This window comes from Tachysurus fulvidraco, chromosome 4 (genome assembly GCF_022655615.1).
Source record: "Tachysurus fulvidraco isolate hzauxx_2018 chromosome 4, HZAU_PFXX_2.0, whole genome shotgun sequence".
NCBI lineage: Eukaryota > Metazoa > Chordata > Actinopteri > Siluriformes > Bagridae > Tachysurus > Tachysurus fulvidraco.
Window position 1 is genome coordinate 8,484,358 of NC_062521.1, and position 21,274 is coordinate 8,505,631.

The window sequence follows — 21,274 nt, forward strand, 5'->3', positions numbered from 1 at the left end:
AAAACCTGACCTAAAAGCAATGAATAAAATATAGAAAACTACAGAAAACATTTTAAATTAGATTATTTCCAAAATATCAATCTGTATTAATGCAACTATGAAAGAAACACATTATCTACATGTGATTTTAACAGCCATATTTAATAACAGTTAACTCCTCTTACTGTGAAGTTCAAGCAGAATGTTTCCTCAACATCATCTGTGTAGTCCAATAGATCTTGTAGACTCCTGTGACAAGGTCATAAAAACTGTGAAAAATGTGTAAAAGCAAACTACAGGTTTATAAGAAAATAAAAAAACAGTATTATAGAAAACTAGGACTAAGACCTGAGCAAAAAAGGTGTTGATATAATTAAGTCAACTCTGAATAACTGACCTTCCAACAACAGGCATGAGCTCCTTCAGGTCCTCTAAAGTCGGAGTTTTCTTCAAGAGTTTTTTGTACAGGGCTACAGGGAAATGTAGTTCTATGATGGTCAGATTATATATGGCCAAACCACAAACGACCCCAATGAGGTGAAATAAGTCGGTATCTTCTAAAGTCTACAAAACAGGAATACATGAATTACAAAATGTAGACTATATTCAGACTATATTCAAAATGTAGACTATATTCAGGTGTAGACTATATTCACATTATATGACATATCTGTACCTTGTCTGAAAACCAGATGAGTCTGGACTCCTCATAATACCTGAACATGCCATATTTGGGGTCAAGCAGTTCCTTCATGATGAGGAGGAAAAATTCTTTTCTTACACCACCAGCATCCACAGCTTCCTCTCCAACAAAGATCACCTACAATCAGTCAAAAATGCATTTGTAAAATATTTTTTAGATATATTTTTTAGACAGTCACAAGATTAACTGTAATTTTTTTGGTAGTATTGGTAACTACTGCATATAATTAGACCTAAAGTTGTATGTGTGTGTATGTGTGTGTGTGTGTGTGTGTGTGTGTGTGTGTGTGTGTGTGTGTGTGTGTATATATATATATATATATATATATATATATGATATTAAGATGATATTAAGATATTAGGGGCATTAGTTGAAACTTTTCAGGAACAGTAACTGAAAGTGTGTATTCTGTTCAAATATTGCATTATGGAGCTTTGAATAGTAAACTACAACCAAATATACAACCAAATAAGATTTAAGAGATGATGCTATTATTACCTTTAGTGGTTTCTTGTAATCAACATTTTTGGACTTCCGCAAAACTTCCATAGTGTCTTCAACAACATTTTCTCTGCGTACCATGAGAATGAGGCAAGGGTTTACGGACTCCACCATGCCACCAGGCAGGAATAAAGAGCTAAGATTCTGTCTTTCTGCTTGGTCCACAGCCATCTGTTCAAAAACAAGACTTGTGATGAAGTTGAGAAAAATTCATGATTGTCAGGTATCCTGGTGAGGATATGTCTTGCACTCACCTGCATCTGGATAACAGCATCAGTTTGGAGCAGCATTGTCTTTGCCTGAGCATCAAATACAAATGGGTATTTGCACAGGTTGACCTGAGAGTCGATGGCCTGTCAAAAAACAGAAAAAAGAATACTTTATTTAAGGGTAAATAAAGGTTGATTTGTCTTAAAAAAAACAATTTTTTTTGCTGCCCCATATAAATAATTCAAAGCCCCTAAAACAAACAAACATACAAACAAACAAACAAAAAAATAACAGCTCAAAATTATGCATATCTGTATTAATATAAAACGCATCCTTTCAATCCAAATTATGTATTTGGATTTTTTCATTCTTAGTTTTTATATAGCAAATATGCAAATATTTTGAGATATTGTTACTTATTTTTATTATGACACAAATTAATTTTGCTAATGGTGGACTGCATCTTTTGCATCTTATTTAAAGAAAATAAAAATTAACTCCTCAATTCTCAAGGTGATATCTGATGATGAGGCATTCCATGAATGGTAATATCAAGAAAAAAATTGTATTAGGACTGTGTACAATTCTGAGCATCTGAGCGGCAGAGCTTTTTAGGTCGCATGATTAAGAACATGGAACCTTCGAAACATCAGATCAGGAACCTTCGAAACATCAGATTTCAAGAGCAAGCTCTTTTGTATTAAAATGACAAAACTAAATGTTTCTAAGAAAGTTTACATTACATTAAAAAAACACAATTTTAATGAACTGTCAAAGTATAAAAATGTTATTAATGCATTTAATCTCTACCTTTTACCCTGAAAAGTGCAATAAAGAAGGTAGACATGGTATACTGTAATCGTGTAGGATATATTTTCTTGCCATACTTTGAGTCCATAATTACCAATCATTCATCATTAAATTGTCATGTTAGCTTGCTTCACTTTTAAAGTCATCACCTTGTGCACAATTGTTCTTTCTGCACTGCCTATCACAAACTATAGATTCTACTCTTCCATTTTCCACAACTTTGCTTCTCTTCAGCATCCCAAGAGTTCAACATCCTAACAGCTCTATGACAACTTAACTTCTGCAATACGTCAATCAGCTAAAATATTTTTGCCAGCTCACAGACCACACATGTCCTTTCACCATGCTCCGTGGCTGTCAGAATGTGCTCATTGTCATCTGTAATCAAGTTCTTCTATTACTGTACATGACTGCTACTAAGACATTTTTTTTACCAGGGAAAACTGGAAGCATCTGCTCACAAATCTTCCATTTCCATGTATGGCATTTGGCAGATGCCCTTATCCACAGTAAGGTATAACAGTGTTTTAAGTCTCTATTGAAAAATACATTAACAAGTATTTCAGGAAGAGGTAAGTCTTCACCTCTTGTTTTGAGTGTGTTTTACCAACTCAGTGCCAAAACAGAAAATAATCTTACAGTAGACCTACCTCTTACCCTGAGATACTGTACCCAATCGAGCAGTGATGGTAGATTTTCCTTTCAGTTTTTAACCTCCTAAACTTTTAGAGCCTTTAATAAAAGAATGCTTCAATTTCCCTACTACAACATTCCATATTCCTACACTACAGGTGCATCTCAACAAATTTGAATGTGGGAAAAGTTATTTATTTCAGTAATTCAACTCAAATAGTGAAACTTTTGTATTATTCAGTACACACAGACTGAAGTAAAGTCTTTGGTACATTTAATTGTAATTATTTTGGCTCACATTTAACAAAAACTCACCAATTCACAAAAAAATTAGAATATGGTGACATGCCAATCAGCTAATCAAATCAAAACACCTGGAAAAATTTTCCTGAGCCATCACAATGGTCTCTCAATTTGGTTCACTAGGCTACATAATCATGGGGAAGACGGCTGATCTGATAGTTGTTCAGAAGACAATTATTGACACCCTTAACAAGGATTGTAAGCAAAAAACATCCATTGCCAAAGAGGCTGGCTGTTCACAGAGTGCTGTATCCAAGTATATTAACAGAAAGCTCAGTTGAGTGGCTCAGGAAAAATTGTGGAAGAAAAAGATGCACAACCAACAGAGAGAACCGCAGCCTTGAGAGGCTTGTCAAGCAAAATCAATTCAAGAATTTGGGTGAACTTCACAAGGAATGACTGAGGCTGGGGTCAAGGCATCAAGAGCCACCACACATTGACGTGTCAGGGAATTTGGCTACAGTTGCTGTATTCCTCTTATTAAGCCACTCCTGTTCCACAGACAACGTCAGAGGCATCTTAGCTGAGCTAAGATGAACTGGACTGTGGTCCAAAATCCTCTTTTCAGATGAGAGTAAATTTGTATTTCATTTGAAAACCAAGGTCCTATAGTCTGGAGGAAAGGTGGAAAAGCTCATAGCCCAAGTTTCTTGAAGTCCAGTGTTAAGTTTCCATAGTGATAATTTGGGGTGCAATGTCATCTGCTGGTGTTGTTCCACTGTGTTTGAAAACCAAAGTCATTGCACCTGTTTAAAAAGAAATTTTGGAGCACTTCATGCTTCCTTCTTCTGACCAGCCGATTTAATTTTGCCCACACTGCCAAAAGTACCAAAAATAAGTTAAATGACCATGGTGTTGGTGTGCTTTACTGACCAGCAAACTCACCAGAACCAGAAATGTCAAGAAGAAAATGAGAAATGAGCTGAAGGCCACTGCCAAAAAAACCTGGGCTTCTATACCACCTCAGCAGTGCCACAGATTGAGCTCGTCCATGCCACACCGAATTGAGGCATTAATCAAGCATAAGGAGCCCCTACCATGTATTGAGTTCATATACTGTAAATGAACATACTTTTCAGAAGGCCAACAATTTAGTAAACATCTTTTTTATTGGTCTTATGAAGTATTCTATTTTTTTAAGATTTTTTTGATAAATGTGTCAAAATCATCACAATTAAAAGAACCAAAAACGTTTACTTTTATTACTTCAGTCTACTACTTCAGTCTGTACTGAATTTGTATAATACACGAGTTTCACTAATCGATTTGAATTACTGAAATAAATGAACTTTTCCATGGCATTCTAATTTATTGAGATGCACCTGTAAATAATTCTTCTTCCCCAATTCCTTAAAATATTTGTTTTCTTTTGTCAGAGGAGATTCAACAATTAGAGATTTTATATTTAAATTTCACTTCTTTTATGCAGTACCATCACGCAATACAGTAGATATGTACCGCACAGTATATATCTCAGTAATATCTCAGACATTAATACCCATCAACCAGAATCACTTTTTTGTGCTACAATTCTTGAACATGCTGTATACAATCAGTTGTCACTCTGACAAATTGTCAAGATGACAGTACAATAACTCAAGTAACCAACCACGCTTTACAAGCATAGTGAGTAGAAAAGCATCTCTGAACTCAAAAATGTCATACCCCAGGCTACAACACCAGAAAACAGCAGTGGTAGTGCAGTTTTGTAAAGCTTTGTGTTAGTGTGAAAACCCTGTTAGCAAATGAAACCATAAAACTGATTATGCATATCATAAATTGACTTTGTACAGCAATTTTAACAATTGACACTGTCACAAGGCAGCTTTACAGAAGCATAAAAACAGAATAAAAGGTTAAAATAAATTTAATATTTATTTCTAACATCTTTCCCTAATGAGCAAGCCTAAGGTGATGGTGGCAAGGAAAAACTCGCTGAGATGACATAGGCATCCTTTGGTTTAGTGTCATTTGGGTTTGAGACCAAAATATAGGAATGCTCAAATGGGTTAAGGTTTTGTGATTGACTTCAGTCTAAAACCTTCCTTTTATTCCCTGATGAAGTGTCTGTTGTGCTGGCAGGGTGTTTTGGGTCATTGTCTTGCTGCACAATTAAATTCCACCCTATTAGACTGGATGCATGTCTCTATAAATTAGCATACATACACAATGTTCTTCCAGACTTCTTAAGTCATTTTGTTACTCCAATCATCAAAACAAATTTGCAATTCAGAGGCAGCCATGCGAGTCTATGGCATGAAATTACCTCCACCATGCTTGACAGGTGAGCCTGCATGTTTTGGATCATGAGCAGATCCTTTCTTACTCCACACTTCGGTCTTTCCATCACTTTGGTAGAGCAGAACCTTTGTACAGTGCCTTGCGAAAGTATTCGGCCCCCTTGAACTTTGTGACCTTTTGCCACATTTCAGGCTTCAAACATAATGATATGAAACTGTAATTTTTTGTGAAGAATCAACAACAAGTGGGACACAATCATGAAGTGGAACGAAATTTATTGGATATTGCAAACTTTTTTAACAAATCAAAAACTGAAAAATTGGGCGTGCAAAATTATTCGGCCCCCTTAAGTTAATACTTTGTAGCGCCACCTTTTGCTGCGATTACAGCTGTAAGTCACTTGGGGTATGTCTCTATCAGTTTTGCACATCGAGACTGAAATTTTTGCCCATTCCTCCTTGCAGAACAGCTCGAGCTCAGAGAGGTTGGATGGAGAGCGTTTGTGAACAGCAGTTTTCAGTTCTTTCCACAGATTCTCGATTGGATTTAGGTCTGGACTTTGACTTGGCCATTCTAACACCTGGATATGTTTATTTTTGAACCATTCCATTGTAGATTTTGCTTTATGTTTTGGATCATTGTCTTGTTGGAAGACAAATCTCCGTCCCAGTCTCAGGTCTTTTGCAGACTCCATCAGGTTTTCTTCCAGAATGGTCCTGTATTTGGCTCCATCCATCTTCCCATCAATTTTAACCATCTTCCCTGTCCCTGCTGAAGAAAAGTAGGCCCAGACCATGATGCTGCCACCACCATGTTTGACAGTGGGGATTGTGTGTTCAGGGTGATGAGCTGTGTTGCTTTTACGCCAAACATAACGTTTTGCATTGTTGCCAAAAAGTTCAATTTTGGTTTCATCTGACCAGAGCACCTTCTTCCACATGTTTGGTGTGTCTCCCAGGTGGCTTGTGGCAAACTTTAAACAACACTTTTTATGGATATCTTTAAGAAATGGCTTTCTTCTTGCCACTCTTCCATAAAGGCCAGATTTGTGCAGTATACGACTGATTGTTGTCCTATGGACAGAGTCTCCCACCTCAGCTGTAGATCTCTGCAGTTCTTCCAGAGTGATCATGGGCCTCTTGGCTGCATCTCTGATCAGCCTTCTCCTTGTATGAGCTGAACGTTTAGAGGGACAGCCAGGTCTTGGTAGATTTGCAGTGGTCTGATACTCCTTCCATTTCAATATTATCACTTGCACAGTGCTCCTTGGGATGTTTAAAGCTTGGGAAATCTTTTTGTATCCAAATCCGGCTTTAAACTTCTCCACAACAGTATCTCGGACCTGCCTGGTGTGTTCCTTGTTCTTCATGATGTTCTCTGCACTTTAAACGGACCTATGAGACTATCACAGTGCAGGTGCATTTATACAGAGACTTGATTACACACAGGTGGATTCTATTTATCATCATTAGTCATTTAGGTCAACATTGGATCATTCAGAGATCCTCACTGAACTTCTGGAGAGAGTTTGCTGCACTGAAAGTAAGGGGGCCGAATAATTTTGCACGCCCAATTTTTCAGTTTTTGATTTGTTAAAAAAGTTAGAAATATCCAATAAATTTCATTCCACTTCATGATTGTGTCCCACTTGTTGTTGATTATTCACAAAAAATGACAGTTTTATATCTTTATGTTTGAAGCCTGAAATGTGGCAAAAGGTCACAAAGTTCAAGGGGGCCGAATACTTTCGCAAGGCACTGTAACTCATCTCTGTATTTCTTAATGAATACATTTGGCCTTCTGATTCTTACTGATGGTGAGGGGTTGCACCTTTTGTTATGATTGAAGTCTTCCATGAACAGTGGATTGTGTGATACCTTCATCCCTGCCCTGTGGAGGTTGTTGCTGATTTCACTGACTTTTGTTTTTGGATTCATCTTTACAGATCTCACAATCATCAACCTCCATCATTGTCATTGGCCAGCCTTGCTACTGTAATTTTCTGTTTGTTAGTAAGCTAGAGTTTTCTTTCTTTTTCAATACATTTCAAATTATTTTACTGGCTATGCTTCTACATACATTCTATTTATACCTACATTCTATTTATACCAAATGTTTCTACAATCATTTTGATCAATTCAATTTTCCATCTTTAAAATGGCTTCATATTTCTTCCATGTCTGGTCTTCATATAAGTTTATCCTTTTAAATAATAATACAATCTTTACAGGCACAACTCAGAGCTCAAACCAGAGCTATTTCAGAGCTATTAAATGTTTAAACAACACTCCAACAGGCCACACCTGTGCAACAAGTAACACCAGTGAGTTATAAATATAAAAAAAAATAGACCTGAAATTCTGGTATATTGTCTATGGTCAACTTTGGTCAAAATCACATAAGTGTATATTAAAAGAATATACACAAATATACAAAATATTTGTCCATCCTATTGAGCGACATGATAAAGTGCTATTGTATTGTGCTATTTCCCAAACAGATGTATCCAATAATCTTGTTCTGTTCATAGTAGTACCCTGTAGAACCCAGAAATCCTACATCATTTATTTTCATACATAGTAATCAGTCTGAAAAGAAGAAAAATAAGAACTTACCATGGAGAACATCTGATGCTGGATCCATGTAACATAATCACTCCTGATGTCAACAAGGTCTTCTAGTTCATGTATATAAAATTTGTCATACAGAATAATTTGGCCAGCTTGGTCATTTACCTGCAATTTAAAAATAACATGCTTTATGGTGTGAATTATTGTGAAAATTATCATCAGATTTTGCAGTTAGAAAGAGACTACATATATCTAGTATATCTAGGAGCTAAGCAGGTCCGTCACTGTAATTTGCCTCAAATTGATGCTACTTTTCAGTATGTTCTCAATGGTGAGGGTGTACACATTTCTTAGGCAAAAGTCCCTTAAACTTCTTGGTGGTAAATACATTGACAGGCCTTCCTCACCAGTGTGTTAAGGTGACAGTTTTGTCAGCAGATTTGACTATGTTGGTTGTAAAGCAAGTGAAATGCATGCTCAATCGGATTCAGGTCAAGTGATTGACTTGGCCATTGCATAACATTCCACTTTTTCCCTTAAAAAACTCTGTAATTGACTGTAAAGGATTTGCAAACAAGTATTAAGAAAAAGTGAAAGTTTGATTTATGATTATTATTCTGTCCCATTACTTTTGGTCCCTTAAACAAGTGGGAGGCACATATGCAAAGGTTGTAAATGGCCTCAAATTAAAGCTGACAGTCTGCAGTAAAAGCACTGCAGTCAGATCCATTGTGGTGGTGTATAGAGCCAAAAATGTTAGAATTGTGTCGATGTCCCAATAATTATGGACCTGACTGTAATTGAGACACGTTTATATTGTAATCTATAGACTGAATCTTAAACATAAATATAAGAAATCATTTGATTAATGTAATTATTAGTGAACGTATACAAAACTACAAAAAAAAATTTCCACACTTCCAGCTTTCAGAGTATACTGATACACCAGGGTAAATTCTGTCCATTCTATCAAACCCAGGGCCACTCTTTTGTCTGTAATAACAGCATATTTTAAGTTAAGGTGTGATGGTTATAGAAGAAGTGTTGGCTGAGCAGACCTTTCTGTCAAAGCAACTTACATCTACCTAATTAAAAAAACAACAACAGCATTTTATTCATTTGTTGTGAGATAACAACCTTGCCTGCTTTTTACTAATAAGTGTGGCATGAAACCATTAAAATGATATACAAACTATTAAAGTTGATAGGCCTTTGCTCTGGTCTTACTCCATTTCTAAGACCTTAGGAGAAAAAAACTGATTGGACCTATAACTACTGATTGCAGTTAATATATTATTTATTAAAATTATAAGCCAAAATATAATGATAGATATAAATGCACTAGTACAAGTAGTGAAGGGTTTGGGTTTTAACTTGTGAGCCTGAGCTCAATAGGGTGGAAATGTTGTGCTAAAATGGAACTTATTAATAACCATAATGCCCAAAAACCATAACATTTATATAACCATTTAGAATACTGAATGCTACATTTTAACGGGAACATTCTTTTTTTGCTTTAGTCCGTGCAGATACAGCTATAGCCAAAAAACTTGTGTTGTGCTCAAGTTGAATCCTTTAAAATACTTACAGAGTACAAAATCTCCAGAAACTTCAAACATGTGCTTAAGAAGCAGGTAAATGACCTCTGCTCAGATGGTGAAATTCCTATCTTCTGCATCCGGAGTAGATACACAATCACCTCTTTATACAATTCCACCAATCCTTGATAAACTGCTGGATCAAGGCAAGACCACCAATTTCCTTGAGCGGAAAGAACACAAGGAGAGAGATCAGTCCCGAATTCATTTATAAATGGTCCATAAGTATAGAGTACAGTGTTCAAGAAAAACCAGCAGAAATGAAAAACAATGGAATAAAAATAAATGAATTAATCAGGCTGTCTTTTTGTATTCTTGCTCCCATTATTTGGTTATTAAGGAAAAAGTGGGAAATAATCAGTCCCTAGGACAAAAGGCAATAATTAACCCAGATTCCTTCACTTTCTTTGGTGGAATAATAATACTTTGCACTTTTTACTTTAACCATTAAAAGAAAAATATACTTTTTAAAATATTACAAAGTATTCCTCATTTACCTTGCACTGGCCAATGATGATTCAGGGACAATGTTATTTTTATATAGTCAAACTATTACTCACTACAATAGAATTTTAATAGACCAAAGGATAATAGACACTCGGCTGTTCCAAGTGAATGTTGCTTACACTATTAATTCTTCAAATAGCTGTCACTGCCAAGTAATCAATTCGACATTAGGCTAAAAATTAAGAGGAAATAAAATAAAAATCTGGTGGATAGCAAAGTCAAAGGGTATTGCCAAATCAACTATTTGGTACATCCTTAAAAAGGAGAACATACTGGTGAGGTCATAAACATGGAACAGCCTGGACAATAAAAAATATTGATACTGTCCACCAGGCAAAGTATGATTTAGGAACTACAGGGATGCACATCCGATCAAGGCATGTAGGCTAGTGGAACCAGGTCTTCCTGTAGAATAAGACATCTATAAGATGATAGATAGTTTATAGACTGCATATAGACACAGTGATCCTATTGTAAGTATAAGGACCAAATAGCATGAAAATATGTGTCCATAACTGATATGCAATTTGTTATAGGGGATGGCAAAACTAGCCTCATGTTGACCTCTGTTTGAAACTCCTAATGAGCTGGGTTAGCCTGAAAGGGTTTTTATCAACATTCCCCATGACTGAGCAAAAAGCTGACAGTGGTTGTAGACAGCGGCTTTCTGCAGGTGTCCAGTTTTATTCATGTACATTTACTCAATTTTTGTCTTAGTTTCTGTATCCACTCAATTGACTTGTGTTTTCTGCAAAATATTTTTGGTTAGTTCTGCAGTGAAGTCTTAAAACTAGCCTTCAGCTGTAAGAGTGAAGATAATTAAGAATTCTGAATTATTGCATCTAAAGGTTACCTAGAAATAGGCAGAGCAGAAAATAATATCCTGACCCAACAGCTCAACCTCACCAATGATGAGTTGTACAAGAGAGAAACTGAAATCTATATATGATCTGAGATGGGAAGCAAAAAAGGAAACTAGTCCCTACATGAAGCAGCTGACCAGCAGTGCATGATCCCTTGCTAGAAGACATACAAAAGAGCCTGCCACATAAGACATATACTCCAGAATGTTATGAAGAGTATCAGATGAATTCCCTCTTTACCAGGAAAATGAACTTAACCCCCATGTCAATGATTCTCTCAACACAGATGAGTGTGTTGACAAGGACAAGGCTGGTAATCACTCTGCCATGCTGATTAAGTTAGAATAACAGAAAGGAAGCTTTGAAAGAAGGGCTGTGCTTAAAATCATTGTTAACCATGGTTAAAATGTGCTAAAAATGATCACAAAAGAAACAGAAGGAAGTTTAAAAAAATGTTTAATAGTAAGACAGTCACAAGTGTAAAATGAGAGCATCCATGTGAGGGAGGAAGAGATTGTACAGGGGAAGTAGGAGTGAGGGAGATAACTGACTAAACTGAGTCGGGGTGGATCCTGACATTACCCCCCCACTGCCCCACCACTTGGGGAGGAAGAGACAAGGGCAGGGCAGACACGTGAACACCAAACATAAACGCACATGGCCAAAGTCCGGGTTGGATCCTGACAAGGAAATGTTACCACCATGCTACTGCCCAATCCTAGTAAAAGACCAACCTCAGATATCTCATGGAATACACCACACCACTCAGAAAACCAGAAGGGAAATAACTCGAGAGTAAATCAGTAAAAAGCTATGGTGCAGAAACAAAACTGACTCTGTATGATTGGGAAAAGTTCACCACTCTGCAGAAGTGCAAGAATCAGCAGAAGAGCAAGAATTTCAACCCAGGTGCCCAAAGGCAGAAAAATAACATGTTAAGCTCCTCAGCAACCTGCACCAAAACAGTCAGCACCAGGCAACAGTCAATGCTCAGAAATACCAGAGAGCAACATTCTAGTCATCTGCCTCTCTAAAGAACACCCAGAAATGGACTATAACCCCTTGCCAGTTTTTGCTTAAGTGGTGGTCCCCAAGCTTTTTAATGACCTGATTGAGTCTATCTGTTGAGGGCAAGAATTTGATGTTTATGTGCATATTATGGTCTGTTGATTCAATAAGTTTGCTTCCAGCATAACTGATGAAATGTCCCTAAATAAAAATCTTGAGCCACGTATTGCATCCTTTAGTGCTACGCATATATTGTAGGAATGCTTAATGTGTTAACACCAAGAATTTTGATGGTGGTTATAGGGAACTGATGAAAATACAGTCCCGCTCACCATTATTGACACCCATGAAGTTTATGTACATTTTGTGGAATATCTACTGAAGGAAATTTATCAAGTGAAACAACATATTACTACAGATAGTTTGATACAAAACAGCAAATGATAAAGAACATTTAAAAAGGTGAACATTATGAGGAAAACATAATGTTTGCCGTGTCAATGGTATTGCTACCCTTTGCTGCAAATCAGTATGGAAACCCAATTTGGCTCACCTGTTGCAAATCACAAATGAGGATCACCTGTTATGAATTGCCTCCACCCATATGACATGAATTAGCCAATGAATGATCATTTTGGTGTTTTAAAACGCCACCTGTTATTCCCTCTTCATGTGTGACAATGGTAAAGACAAAGGAGTTGTCTGAGGACACCAGAAATGCTATTATTTGCAAGCACAAGACCTCCAAAGGGTATAAGGCCATCTCCAAAGACCTTGGTATCCCTGTTTCAACGGTGCATAATGTTATTAAGAAGTTTTGACATGGAACTGTCAAGAAATTTCCTTGGACATTGGGGGGGGGTGTAATTGTTCCAACAAGTACCATATGCCACACACTAAACAAAGCTGGGCTTTATGGGTGGAGGCCAAGGAAGACCCCATCCTCCAGCAAGATAAAGACCCAAAGCACACCTCCAAAAGCACACAGTAATAGTTGAAAGGGAAAAATTTGACCGTTTTAAAATGGCCAGCAATGAGTCCTGCGGGGGAGCTGAAATCTGCCATTGGAGAAAAGAACCCTGCAAATGTTCAAGAGCTTGATCATATTGCAAAGGAAGTGTGGGAGAAAATACCACCCAAGAACTGCAAGAAGCTTATAGATGGATATAAGAAACCTTTGGAGGCTGTCATCGCTGCCAAAGGGTGTGCAACCAAAAATTAATGATGGGTGCCAATATTAGTGCATATGCTGGTTTTCTTTTTTTTCCTTTGGAATTACAATATCTATGTTGAAATAACAATTGTCTTTGTTAAATTACTTTGGACCTCCAATTAAAAGATCCTGCTGATATAAATTTGGTACATTTCCATTTATTTCTGAAGACATTCACTCAGTTATGCAAAACATGAAGGGGTGCCAATAATGGTGAGCAGGACTGTACAGTACATATGGGTGGCTTTTAGGTGGGACTTTGGAAATTTATGCAGCTCAAGAGCTTCTGCAAGGGCAACTACAGTACATGATAGAGATAAACTCAAACACTGGTTTGACCCTAAAGTGGCTACATTTCAGAACTTTAATAGCGATTAAAAAAAATGTTAAAAGGATCTATAGACACTCACACAAATCAATTTTTCTACCGCTCAATTACATGGTGTACACATTTATTGAATTTGTTTAATTTGGAGCTATTTCCAAAACTTCAGTTGCACAGAAGAAGGAACTGCAAATACAACTCTTTCAAAAGCGGTGCAGAGGCAAAATGATATTGCTGAAGTCTTAGAAAGTTCCAGAGAAATCTGGGTGTTTGATGGAAACACAGTAAAGTTTCATTCCTTTGAGCATGGCATAGAATATAAAACTGATAATATTATGGAGAGAATACTATCTGCAACAATTTACTTCAAGGCAGTCATTCATTAAGACTATGGGACAAGCCAATCCAATGTGGACATTCAGAACAGATAGATTAGAAGTAAGTAGCCTTGACAGTAATAATTACCTTCCTCTGCTGGAGATGTTTACTCAAACCTCTATACCAGTTGGTAAAAAAAATAAATCCCCACAGAAGAAGACATTCAACATTGGCCAGATCTCAAAAGAGGTCACTTTGAACACCACTGAAGCAAAAGTTGTTCTGTTGAACAGAGTAAATGCTCCATAGATTTATAGCCATGGAGGGTCATTAGTAGTCAAAGGTCCCTATGCAGTTTTAACACAATTTGGTGGCTCATTAATAGTCCATGGGTCAGAAAACCATCTATACAAAAAATGATGAACTACATATGTCCTTTAATAGGATTCTGATTGCCAGTCAGAAAGAGTTTAGTATAATCAAGATTTTCCTGAGAAAGCTTACATTTGCAGCATTTGGTAGATGCCCTTAACCAGAGCAAAATACTAAAGTGCTTTTAATTCTCTATCAATGAATACATCAACACTGGTTCACTAAGTCACAGACTTGTCACTTTAATTTCTAAAAACTTTGTTGGGAGAAATTACTGCACATATTTTGGATATATAAAAGCAAACAGGGAAACCAATAGCTAGTTTAAGTGTTTGAGAAACAGGTGGGTCTTCACCCATTAATTAAAGACAGCCAGTGAGTCAGCTGCTCTTGACACTCAGGGAAAGTTCATTCCAACACCTCAGAGTTTTGATTTATAGCTGTCTCTTAACCTGAGATACAGTGTGACCAGTCATGCGGTGGATAGAAGAGCTAGATAAGAGGAAGCATGGCAAGACGTGATATGAATTTTGTGGGCACCCTTCCTGTTTATCTTTGGTTGCATAATCCTATTCCTCCTGCCAGGTTCTTTTCTTGCTGCTTGTTGCCTGGCATGATTCAGGGACAGTTAGGTGTACTTACTCTGTACTCAAATGCCAAAGCACTGACTGCTTTCACTAGTGTTGGGCCCTTTAAGTTTTCACCCTAACTTTGGGTTCAACGTCTCTGAACTGTGACAATTTTGCAATTTTGCTGTTGGACTTTCCCTCTGCTACAATTTACCAGAGGTTTGCGAGTTCATTAAAGAAATCATCGACTCTCTCTGAATTCCTTTGGGTTGGATTCTGTATTTCTGCACTATGAAGTTATACATTATTTGTTTTCATCAAGAATATGATGTGGTGGGCAGCTAAAAAAAATAAATAAAAATAAACTATTGTCAATTGGTTTCATATTAATACAAGGCACATATTTATAAACACTTATCATATTACTTTAATATGTCCAATTACCTGTGGTAAGAACAATAAGGGATTTCTATATGATTTAATCCACCACAGAGGCCTCTCTCACATGAAAACTTGACAGTTCAATATTCTTACCAAGCACTTTGATTGGAGCATTGCCGAGGTAGATGACTGCCTTGGCAAAGGGAATGGTAAGTGTGATGTAACTGTTGGGGTTTTTAAAGAGAGGACACTCGGGAAGTATGAGGTAGAGCCTCAGAGCCTCAATGTCCGGAGGAGAGCTGGACAGGTTGGGAATCAAATGCCTCCCTAAACAATCAGCAATCTAAATGTTTGGGAAATAAACAATTATGATCATGTGCATAGTACATTCACAAAATTTTGAAAAAATAGTATCATGAACATTTTGCAAATTTAGAACAATCATGAGAACCTTTGTAAAACACTCACTTGTTGTGAGATATGTGGATAATCTGGCTGGATGAGTTTGTTAAAGAGGAGGCGAGCCATGTTCATGTCCACCCCAGAACATTTACTGCTAGTGCGATAATGATCTGGATGGCTGAAAAATTATAAATTACACAATACCAAGCAAAAATTTAATTCATTAGTTTATCATAAAATTGACAAGTACAGAAATAGAATTATATAACTTTAAATAAATAATGTATATAACACAGTAGACTAGAAATATTACATAATATTGAGCATAAAACATGAATGATACTCCTAAACATTAGTTAGACGTACAATCACTGCTGGTTACTTCTACAATTAATAAAAACTGACCCATTATATGTGACGTGACATACGGCTAAGTATGGTGAACCATACTCAGAATTCGTTCTCTTCATTTGACCCATCCAAAGTGCACACACACAGCAGTGAACACACACACCGTGAACACACACCCGGAGCAGTGGGCAGCCATTTATGCTGCGGCGGCCGGGAGCAGTTGGGGGGTCGGTGCCTTGCTCAAGGGCACCTCAGTCGTGGCCAGCCCGAGACTCAAACCCACAACCTTAGGATTACGAGTCAGACTCTCTAACCATTAGGCCACGACTTGCCCCATATGTAATCCATTCCAAACAAATAATATCTATATTTATGGCTAAGTAAAGCTACTGAATCATTTAAAAAGTAAAGGATTACCTTGTAGAAAGAAAACTCCCATTTAAACAACTTGCTGAGGAGAATACATCATCGATTTCACTATTAAAAAGCAAAAAGCAAATATTTGAAAGCTAGGCAAAACATAAAAAAAGATTAAGTGACATGAATACAGAAGTGACAAGTAATAAAATAAAACTAATAATTTCTGTATATACTGTACACTGTCGTTTCTGGTGAAAGTCTTCCATGACCGTGGCTCAGCCATTTCTGAATGAGGTCACCATTCAATCTTAAGACATGCTGATTGCTATGTCGTATTCTCAGATCATCTGGGGGAGGGCCATCCTTACAAAAACATATTTAAAAAACAAAATAAAGATAAACTCAAGCAAATTTATACACCTAACATATTTCACATTTTCATCATTAACATTTGATAATTACTTTAGTAAATTTGTTATTAGTATTATTCTTAAAGTTATAATTGAAATATATCTTTATTAAAGTCTTCAAAATTACACCGGACTTCAAAATAAATACATTTGAATTAACTGCAGGCATTGCATGGTGCATGAATTAGAAAGTTTTAATATTGGCTTTAATACAGTCAATTGACTGCCCAGGTGTGTTATTCCCTCATTGTTTCACTTATAAGGAAACAAACCCATCAGTGACACATTAAGTGATTATATGTAGCCAACTACTTGGTAAATTCACAAAGAAGAAGGATTGTACTGGTGAGCTCAGGAACAACAAAAGTGGAGGTGGTGGAACACAGGAATTTTACTCTGAGTAGAAAAAAAACTTTTACAACTGTTTCCCAGACCAAGAAACCCTGAAAGAAGTGGTGTATAGCTGTGTAACGGTTAACAATCAAGAAAAGAGAACACCAGAACACTGACAACAGCAGGGGAACTGCCACACAAAAAGGAGAGAGAGAGAGAGAGAGAGAGAGAGAGAGAGAGAGAGAGAGAGAGAGAGAGAGAGAGAGAGAGAAAAAACACTCTTCACCAACAGAAAAAAACTATTTTAGGGAGAAGCAGTGGTGGTTAAGCACCCTGACCAGCACCGCTGACAGAAGATCACAATCATTCAGCAGCAAAGTCAGTACTTCTTCTGACTGCTAGCTGTGGATGTGTTGTCTATTCTATGTTTATGCCTCCCTGCCCTCAATATCCCTGGATTCTATTTTGATGAATGACGCTTTCTGTTGTGACCATGGTGAATTCTGCTAATCTCTCTGTGCTCTTCTTACATGTCCCATTCTCAGAGAGCTTGTTACAGTACATACAGTGTGTTTACCACAAAATATAGACAAATGATAAACCTCAAAGGACTCATTAGAGGTTAGAATTTGAGGTTTGGATGGGGCATTGGTACATGTAAATCTTACATTGTTTACCCATTTAAGATATGCATACTCTCAAATAAAAAAAAAATTCAATATTTTATGTAAATTCCAATATAATGTAGTTAGACAGCTGAAATTACAACTTTTTAATGTTCAAATATTTGTGGACATGACTGGTGTACAGCTACATATTAAATTGTCAAATAGAAATGTCTAGAATTCTTGAAATTTATTGAATAAAAGAAAGTTTGCTAAAAATATGCTTGCTAAAGCCTGCAGAATGTGTAAAAGTATGTTAAATAATTAAGAATGGGAATAAATTACATTTACAAAGTTTGTTAATAAAAATTGGCAAAGAGAAAAACAGTTGTTATTTAGGCCCCGAGAAATAAAAACATACAATTAAAGAGTGTATTTTTTCTAAAAACTGTTTGTACATGTTAATCCCTTCATTGGAATGCTTTAATAGTCTCTTACAAGAAGACAGTGGAAATGGGCAAAGCTCTGGTCTCCTCCAGCATAAATCCTCTTCACAGTGTACAACTTCTCAGTCTCTAAAATGGGTAATACAAACAACAATAAGTATATGAAAATTCAAGGTGCAGTAAACCTCAGCATCAACAAGCATAAGTGTACTGACCAGATTCTATTTGTGTCGGTTCATTGTAAGCTCTCCATTGGCCTTTTACAGGAGCAGGGCTTATTCTGTTGGAGGTGTGACGGGTTCCAAGTTGTCCATTCCCTCCAAGACCAAAAGAATCAATCTTGCCAGAGGATGGAATGAATGCTAAGGTATGCTGCCTTGTATATTAATAAAAATAAAGCATTACTGTAAATATAAATCCTGACCATCATGTTGGCCTGAAACAGCTAATATGCTCTTCATCATCTTCATTTTCTTATTATGCTCTAGCACTCATATTGATATTATTATGGGATGCTCAGATACTGCTTTCACACAATTTTAGGCCAAGTTAATTCAGAAATAATTATACACGAAAGCAAAGCAATTAATAGGCTAGCAACCAAGTATGATTCTATTCTAAAGGCATAGTCACAACCTAGCCAATAAATACCAGCCACCTGGTAAGCAAATGGAATGAAAGAAATGTTTAGCAGAACTCTAGCAACCACATGGGATATCAAAAGAACCATCTACCCACAATCTCCCACTTGTTATAATACAGAAACCAAATCTGGAACCTGGTAACAGGCTGAAAACCTGCTGAACAACCTAATATCTCTCTAGCAACTACTTAGAAACAGACTAGGAGTCACTTGGAAAACCTAAGCTACACACTAGCCACTATGTAGAATAGAATATTAACACCATAGCAACCTCACCAAGTGTCATAGGGACAACCTAGTAACCCTAGCAATTACTTGAAATATCATTCAACATTTAGCAACAAGATAGAATATCACAGCAACACCTATTAACAATCACAAACAACCCGGGACATTATAGAAACCATGACGCAACACTTTACCAGCCACTTGTAATATTATTATGTAATATAGCAATAACCTAGAAACATCATAAAAATGACTTACTAACTGCCTAACTACCACATGGGATACATATAGCAACCACCTAGTAACACCCTGATGACAGTAGACTGGAAAATGTCCAGGTGATTTTTTTCTCTTAATCTTCAAACGTCCAATTTTGATGAGCCTGTGTTGTTGATGGCTTCAGTTTCCTGGCCAATCTGTCAATCTGCAGTCACTCCTCAACCTTACAACATTATAAGATTATATACATCCTGGAAATCCACAGCAACCACCTAGAATACTGCCTAGCAACCAAATAATATACCATAGCAACCATATAAAAAACATTCAAAAAATTTGAAAAGAAAAAAGTACCCAACAACTCCTTAACATCCGCATGGGATACACACAGCAACTGCATAGTAACTTCCAAGCAACCACCTGGGAATCCATCACAACACCACTGCAACACCCTGCTAGATACCTGCCTAACACTTTAATCCAAAACCTTTCAACCACCTAGAAATACCACAGCGTGTATTTATTTACAGTGTATTTATTTACAGATTATTGACAGAAAGTAAAAAAAAAAATTATTATTATAATTTATTTCCTGAATTACATTACTGTAAGGCTGCTTTGTCACAATGTCCATTCTTAAAAGCATTATAGAAATAAGACAATGTAATTAAATTGAAAAGCAGGACAATGATTTTGAAAGTGCACAATGCTATATTATTTGCCCTGATTCAGTCAAATGGTTGGGTGTAGATGGACAATTACCTTAATTGTCCCATATTACAAAAGTAATCCAATACATTTTTATTGCAAAGAAGTTTCATTTTCTGCAATACATTAATGTAATAACTAGATCATATAAATGTCACTGTGGTACATAGCTTAATGTCCAAATATTTATAGACTGAATTGTTATTGCTTATTTTTACATTTTTGTGTCCAGTCTTTAAAAGAATGATTTTTACTTACCTACCACAAGCTACTTGTGTCACAACATTCCCCATCAGTTCAAAAACCTTTCGAGGGTTAATTTCATGGTTTATGCTGTTGTGTCCAAGCTGACCATAGCCGCCTGCTCCAAATGTGAACACACCTCCCTCCTAAAGGAATCAAAAGAAATTGTTAATAAAAAAAATTATATGCAATGCATTTGTCATGCTTGTGCAATTACAATGGGTAATTACTACAATATGCTTCATAGAAATAAGAAAAAAACAAATAAACAAAGGCAAAAGAAAGTTCTAAGTAACTGGATTGTCTTCTTCCCAGGGTTCATACAGGCACCACTTAACAAAAATGAGGGAAATTTAAGAACTTTTTACAGCACCTATTTTTTATTTTCAAGACCAACAGGGAACATATTGAACACTTGTATTGAAAACATTCCATAGGAACTATCAATTTATACAAATAAAGTTCATTGTAATAAAATAAAACAGATCCATCCACAGGGGCTGCAAGCCAGTGACTTTTGTGCCAGTCACAAGCCCGGACAAATAGAAAGATTTCTGTCAGGAAGGGCATCTGGCGTGAAACGTGCCAAATTTTATCATGCAAATCGTCAGTGGGAATACTATACAGGATTGGTCGAGGCCCAGGTTAACAACGACCACCACCAGCACTGTTGACCTACAGGGTGACAACAAAAATTTGACTATTGTTAGTTTAGGAAGGAGAAGTGGGAGAAGGGACAGGGAAAGGTAGAGAGCTGGTGGACATGATAGAGAGATGGAAGGTAGATATAATGTGTGTGCAGGAGACCAGATAGAAGGGAAGCAAAGTAGGTATTGTTGCAGGGGATATCCGTCTAGTTATATTTTGTTCAGCAAATTTTCCATGACAATGCAGGCAAGTATCATGAGCACCTGATGTGAAAGTAGAAAGTCTACCATGTGCATAGTAAGTCTATGACGGTCCATCATTTTGGGTGATTATTAGTGTAAACACAGATACCAGATGTGTCTAAATCTGAATGTAAACAGACGGTCAAAAAAAAATTTATATAGTTGAAAGATTCTGTGAATCAAGGCTCACAGCCTCAGACCCACCCTTACATTCCACATAAAACTGTGACTGGGTGACAATTCAGTCAAACTTTGGCAGTTTGTGTGGGGAAATAAGTAAATATCATTAAAAAAATCACAAACCTTTACCAACATTTTTATTTTTTCAGAGT

At 36.6% G+C, this 21,274-nt stretch overlaps 1 protein-coding gene across 6 annotated transcripts in view; it reads right to left on the minus strand.

The window, feature by feature from the left end:
* Positions 1-21,274, minus strand: part of herc4 (HECT and RLD domain containing E3 ubiquitin protein ligase 4) — a 50,409-nt gene that overhangs the window by 9,984 nt on the left and 19,151 nt on the right. For 2 of the 6 annotated variants that reach the window (XM_027150092.2, XM_027150091.2), the window contains exons 7-20: positions 20,068-20,198; positions 18,227-18,387; positions 18,064-18,140; positions 16,456-16,580; positions 16,275-16,334; positions 15,573-15,684; positions 15,258-15,447; positions 9,539-9,711; positions 7,996-8,115; positions 1,438-1,536; positions 1,181-1,354; positions 656-799; positions 377-543; positions 165-228 (exon numbers count right to left, since the gene is read on the minus strand). In XM_027150092.2, coding sequence (XP_027005893.1) covers positions 165-228; positions 377-543; positions 656-799; positions 1,181-1,354; positions 1,438-1,536; positions 7,996-8,115; positions 9,539-9,711; positions 15,258-15,447; positions 15,573-15,684; positions 16,275-16,334; positions 16,456-16,580; positions 18,064-18,140; positions 18,227-18,387; positions 20,068-20,198 — 1,797 coding nt within the window. Of the gene's footprint in view, positions 1-164; positions 249-376; positions 544-655; positions 800-1,180; positions 1,355-1,437; positions 1,537-7,743; positions 7,918-7,995; positions 8,116-9,538; positions 9,712-13,947; positions 15,065-15,257; positions 15,448-15,569; positions 15,685-16,274; positions 16,335-16,450; positions 16,581-18,063; positions 18,141-18,226; positions 18,388-20,067; positions 20,199-21,274 lie in introns of those variants that run through there. The other 4 variants (XR_003441090.2, XM_047812076.1, XM_047812077.1 and 1 more) reach the window with 4 other exon arrangements.